At 47.7% G+C, this 6,474-nt stretch overlaps 1 protein-coding gene across 1 annotated transcript; it reads right to left on the bottom strand.

Moving 5' to 3' along the window:
- Positions 1-476: 476 nt before the first annotated feature.
- On the bottom strand, positions 477-6,265 carry LOC148542700 (uncharacterized). Its single transcript, XM_088467447.1, has 5 exons — positions 6,148-6,265; positions 5,449-5,517; positions 3,867-3,913; positions 2,255-2,403; positions 477-1,042 (listed from the first exon to the last, which is right to left on the bottom strand). The coding sequence occupies exons 1-5, from the start codon at positions 6,163-6,165 to the stop codon at positions 888-890; spliced, it is 438 nt and encodes a 145-aa protein (XP_088323573.1). The 5' UTR covers positions 6,166-6,265; the 3' UTR covers positions 477-887.
- Positions 6,266-6,474: the final 209 nt, after the last annotated feature.

The raw sequence follows: 6,474 nt of genomic DNA, 5'->3' as shown, positions 1-6,474 counted from the left end.
TTTCTTTTTTCAACAAAGCCATATTTAATGTGTGTTGTTAAAAAAAATATAACTAATGAGATTTCCTATGTGTCCAGACTTTAGGGGCACCCTGTATAATGGATGCAGGGTGTGCAGGGCATTCGCGGTAGCAGCACAGCACAGCACAAATCACCTGGAAAGTGGCTGCTGCGGCTCCCTATGCTGCACCGTCCTTGTCCATTTCCCCGGTGATCTGTACATGTGCAGACTAGTGCCCAGAGTCTACTGCGGTGCTCAATGTACCGCCGGCCACCAGGGAGAGAGGAGGGGGCCCAGACGGCCCATCCTCTCTTAATATACCTGTGAGTAGAATATACCATAAAAGTTGTAAAACATAAAGTGGATAACACAATGCAGTATTTATAGGGTAATAACTATAAGCAATGTGAGTGACCAAATAAATGATGCATATAGCGATAGATGGTGAAAGTATGTTAGGTTTTATTCGGAAGGCACAGTACTATCATACTTAATGTCCAATTGTGGACTATGCTGCATGTTACTGTGCCAGCAACAGTCACTGATCACTGTAATGCACCTTATTATAATGTTCGGGGGAATGATGGTATCCCATTCTTGGAAGTGCAGGGGATAGTGTGAGTCCACAAGTTGTGCAAGTTCTCCCGGGGTAGTCTGCTCTGGAGGGGTGGCATCCCGTGCCCTCCGTTTGTGTCTTGCTGTGCGTTCCCCTCTTGGTGAGCGGTATCTTGATGTTGTTGTCCTGCACTCCTGATTCTGCCCCCAATGCTAAGGGCTGACCCGTAGTGCGTCCGCACTCGGGAGTAGGACCGGCTACAGAAAACCCAGTCTAGCATGTAAGTGCTTGTCTCTGCCTCTTTTCCTCATTACACCCCGCAGATTTGTTTTTATCTCTGCATAAGGGGGGGCAGAGCTTTCATTCTGCCCCAAGGTCTGTTGCCGGCCCTGATCGGGAGTCTCTTGTGTTCTGCAGGATTCCAGCTACCACGTCTCACACGATGCTGCGGTCCCTCAGCGGTGGCCCCCAACTCCACAGCATGTTCTGTGAAATATAATACATGATTATTTGCATGTGGGGCAAGGTTGGCGCAGCATATTAGTCCCAATAAAGTGCTAGGACTAGTGCCCATTTTCCCCAAACTGTGAATGCGCACCTACCACAATGAGGTAACACATAGACAATAAAAATAGCAGCAATTAGCGCTACACCTAAAGGATGTCCACAAAGTCCACGAAAAAAGTTATGTCTTGTAGTAAAATAATTTTTCACACTCCACTTCTAATACGACGCTGCTATTTCTCCAATAACACTATTGTACTGTATGTCAGTAGATGAATCTAAAGCAATAAGGGGTAGATGTACTAAGCCACAGAGAGAGAAAATGTACCAAGCAATCAGCTGCTAATTGTAATTTTTCAATCACAGCCTGTAAAGTGACAGTTAGGAGCTGATTGGTTGGTTAGTGGAGGTAACGGCATAGTTACCGACATTTCGGTGCAGCAGGGAGGGTGGGGGCGGTTTCAGTAGGCAGAACAGGGGGGCGTGCTTATGCGATTGCGTTATCGCGACCCCGCCCCCCACTTTATAATGCTATTAATACCAGCATTATAAAATGGGGGGAGCGGGGCTACGATGACGTGATTGAGCGCGAATCATCACCGTACCACCCACTATCGCGGTCAGCAGCCACCATTCTGGGGGGTTGCCTACTCTTGCAGGGTGCCAGGAGCTGCACCCGATTTTTGGGAGGCTCCCGGCAGTCCTGGGAGAGTAGGCAAGTATGGGTAACGGGGAGTGTCGGCAAAAAATGCAGGTGTGTCGTGACTGTTTTGTGGGTGTATCGCTTCCTGTGTCTGCAATCCCGTATGGAAGAAAAAAGTCTCTGGCGTCTTAGTGAGCACGCCCATTCTACGCGACCAGAGGGTGACTCAGAAGACCGATATTCAAAGGATCTGCTTCTTTGTACGTGGATGCTTGGATTTGCAAAGCCGTAGGGGGAGCGTCTCAATACATTAATGGGCGTCTGCGATATTTGCATATTTTCAACCAACAGTTGCGTACGGAAACGCAGCAGCAATGACATTATCACACAACTCTGAATCAGGCCCAGAATACAATAAAATGTGTTTGAAAAAATACTTATTTAACATAAAACTTAAAATTGATATCACACAATACATGTACACTTCCCATTATCAAGTATAACACACATGGCATTAATAGTGATATGTTCATATAGTATGTTATACAGACCTGATGTCATAAGCAATGGTCTCCACCTGCACCTAGAAAAACAGGTGGGTGAGGATGATGTGGAGCAGATGGAGAGCGCACATGATGGTACCTCGCCGGTCTGGTTGATAAATCTGCCAGAACACACAGGAGATGTCCGGGTTGTATGCCTGGCAGAGGAGAAGGAATAAGCAGGAAACTACATTTAGCCAAAGAGTGAGGAGGATTCACAAGGGGAATTCAACTGCGTATGTATCCCTTTTCCTTCTTCACTATCATGTGCCAGCAATTTCCCTGACTATACAGTGTGCCAGCAATCTCACTAACTATACTGTGTATCGGCAATCTCATTACTCATACTGCGTTCTGGTCAGGCTTGCCTACCCTCCCGATTTGGCCAGGAGCCTCCCAAAACTCGGGTGCAGCTCCCGGACCCCCGGCAGCCGCCAATACCCCTGACCCCCCCACACGATTAATAGTTAAACCCCCACAGTGGAGGGTGGTGGTGGCGCGATTCATACTGAATTGCGTCATCTTGGCTCTGCCCCCTGCTCCACAATGCCTGTATTATTGGCATTGTGTAGCAGGGGCGGGGCCAAAATGCCCCGCCATTGCCATGCCCACGAATGCCTGTCACCCACCCGGCCACTCACCCATATCCCTGCCACGCCCCATGTCCTGGCGATCTGGCTGCTCCCTCCCGGAAGGAGCAGCCAGAAAGTCGGCAAGTATGGTTCTGGCACTCTCACTAACCATACAGCATGCCGACTCTCACTAACTATACTGTATGCCGACACTCTTACTAACTCATTACTCATACTGTGTGCCAGCACTCTCACTAACCATACAACGTGCTGACAAGCTCACTAACTATACAGGCAATCTCACTGACTATACAGTGTGCCAGCACTCTCACTAACTATATAGCATGCCAGCACTCTCACTAACTATACTGTGTATCCACAATCTCATTACCCATACTGCGTTCCGGCACTCTCACTAACTATACTGTATGCTGGCAAAATCACTAACTATGTTTAGCCACCGGCTCAAATCCTGACAGGAGGAGCCTGACAGGAGGAGATCTCGATGCCAGCTGGTAAGGACCCTAACCCACCCCCCCAACCCCAACCCTCCCTTAGGGGTACCTAACAGCAAGTCCCCCTGGTGGGTGCCTAAACCTAACCCCCTTTCCCGCACCCTAAATCTAACCCTCCCGTGGGGGTTCCTCACCATAACCTACCCACAGGGGTGCCTAAACCAAACTCTCTCCCCTAGAGGTGCCTAACCCTAATCTTGCCCCCAAAACCAAACCCTAGCCCCGCTATACTCCCTAAACCTAACCCTCCCCCTCCCCGCGGCTATTGCTAAGGACGCCACGGATTAACCTCATTCGGGCTGGCATCCTTCAGCGTTCCAGCGTCAGGATTAAGATAGACGTCAATATTTTGACAACTATCTGAAGTCCCCCGTCAGGTTTCCCCTGTCGGGATATAGACCAGCGGCATTTAGTCCGCCGGTCTATGAACTGCATCCCCTCACTAACTATAACAGAGAAATACAGTCATTTATGCCATTAAGACCATTAATTGAGGCTTTTCTACCAGGACAATACATAGAACAATTAAATTACCAGGAGCCACAAGGTCTTCGTGTACTTTTTAATGCGCTGAAATATACCTTTAAAAATAAACAGAAATACATTTGTTATTAATGAGTAAAATTATTATTATTATTATTACCAGTTATTTATATAGCGCACACATATTCCGAAGCGCTTTACAGAGAATATCTGGCCATTCACATCAGTCCCTGCCCCAGTGGAGCTTACAATCTATGGCCCTCATTCAGAGCCGTACGCTCTGAGCAGAGCGCACGCTCTGAATGAGGGCCGGCCTCCATGAAAATGGAGCGTCCTCCTGGACGCTCGTATAGCTGTGGGTGACCACCCACAGGCTATACGAGCGTGCAGTTTGATGGCCGCGATGGTCTTGACCATCGCGACCATCGAAACTGCGAGCCGGAGCCTGCGGTTGAGGTTTTCAACCGCAAGCTCCGGAGTGATTTTGGCTCTATCAGAGCCAAAATCACTCCCACTGACATCACTAGTGAGTCAGTGGGCCGGCTTCTGACGGGAGGCGTTCCCGTGGGAACGCCCCCGTCAGGGAGGCACGCCCCCGGCACGCCTACCAAAGGGGGCGTGCTGTCAATCAACATCGACAGCACGCCCCCTTTGATCAGACACAACGAGCGAAGGACTTTCCTTCGCTCGTCGCGTCTGGCGCATGCGCACGACGGAGCTCCCTCCGTCGTGCGCATGCTCAGTCCAGAACATCGACCCACTTGCGAGCGGACAGCCGCTCTCGAGTGGGTCTGAATCAGGCCCTATATTCCCTACCACATGCTCACACACATACACACTAGGGTTAATTTTGTGGGAGGCCAATTAACCTACTAGTATATTTTTGGAGTGTGGGAGGAAACTGGAGCACCCGGAGGAAACCCACGCAAGCACAGGGAGAATATACAAACTCCACACAGCTAGGGATGTGGTGGGAATTGAAACCACAACCTCAGTGCTGTGAGGCAGTAACGCTAACCATTACACCGTCTGTGCTACCCAATGACATTAGTATTACACCAGAATAATTATGTATGTCTCTCAGGGTGTGGGGATAACAGAAAGACAGGGATATATAGGACATTGTATTATCCATACATCAGAGAGCTATGAAGCTCTCAGTCGCCTCCATGCAGGGTTGGACTTACCGGTGGTGTAGCCGGTGCATTGCACCAGGGCCCGTAGCAATGAAAGGGCCCACAGCTGGTGGCATTATCAGAGCGCAGTACTAATAAAGGGTCACCCTGACTCATTACACTATGCCGTTGCTGGTCACGGGCCATAACTAAGGAGAGGCGGTCCGGCCGGTGGAGAGGAGAAGACCCCTTCCCTTAGTATCCTCTAGCTGTCACTATACACTAGAGTTACTCCATTCTAAAGCTGGGTACACAGGACCCAGTGATACATTGCACACGCCGTACACAATGCACAATCCCGTGTACAATGCCATAAATGTACAGCCACATAATAAGAAAATAACACTTACTTGTATATACATAACTCAAATGATCTACATGCACAAGTCTTTGCTATGCAAGCCAGGGACTATCTGTGTTATTTATATGAAAAACATCTCTAACAAATATAGACTTACCATTCTCTCCCATCTCCCTGATCTCCTGCATGAGATGGGCCTCATATGCCTCCGGGCTGGTATACTTCTCTGCAAAGAAAAATAAATGATTACAAACACTATTAAGTCCATACTTGCCTACTTTTGAAAAACCATTTCAGGGAGATTGTGAAAGCAACAACTATGAGTGCGTGTTACAGTGGGCATGTACTGCTAAATCTGAGAGGCGTGTCCTAAACCTGACTTACGTCCAAATGTAAACCAGCCCAAAAGCAGTTAGTAAGATCTGTTTATTGATGAAAACACACTAATATTTTGCAGAAATTCATAGGGATCATTGTGCCTTATAATAACCAATGCAAGGAAATGACACTAATGATCACATTTGAATGTATATATCTCTGTTTTTTAATATAACAGCTTCATAATGGGGGTAAGGATGAAATGAGGGAGATTGCTAGACTCTTCAGGGAGACAGGGAGATTGCTACAATTTCAGGGAGTCTCCCTGACAATGAGGGAGAGTTGGCAAGTATGATTAAGTCATGTATTGTCCAGCATCGGGCCAGTGAACTAGACTTCTGACTAGACCCCTACCAAATCCCAAACATACGAAACCTCTACCACACAGAGGGGCCTATTTATCAAAAACAGTTGCGGAAAATCCCAGTTTTCGAGGGAAACACACAAATAAGTATTATGAAGGCAGATATCTCCATACCTGCCGCGATCCCTCCATGTTCGACAACAATGCTGACCACTGTGCCAATCATAGTGCTGCCACCACAATAATACATAAAATAAGAAATGTGGGATAAATTAAGTTCATTAAGTGCCAATTTTCCTGGAACAAGTTGTGAGACATAATTGGAAACTGCTTTAGTGCTATATATAACAAACTAGCTGTAATGCCTAGTGTAGTCTGACTAATTTTTTTCTCTTTCCTCCCCTTCCTCTCTCTCTCTCTCTTCCCCACCCAACACTTTCTCCCCACCTCCTCTCCCTCCCTATACTGTCTCTCTCTATCACTGCCCACTCACTCTTTCCT

The sequence above is a fragment of the Taudactylus pleione genome, unplaced genomic scaffold (assembly GCF_031769625.1).
Source record: "Taudactylus pleione unplaced genomic scaffold, aTauple2 ptg000010l, whole genome shotgun sequence".
Classification (NCBI taxonomy): domain Eukaryota; kingdom Metazoa; phylum Chordata; class Amphibia; order Anura; family Myobatrachidae; genus Taudactylus; species Taudactylus pleione.
This window is presented reverse-complemented; position numbering and strand designations above follow the sequence as displayed.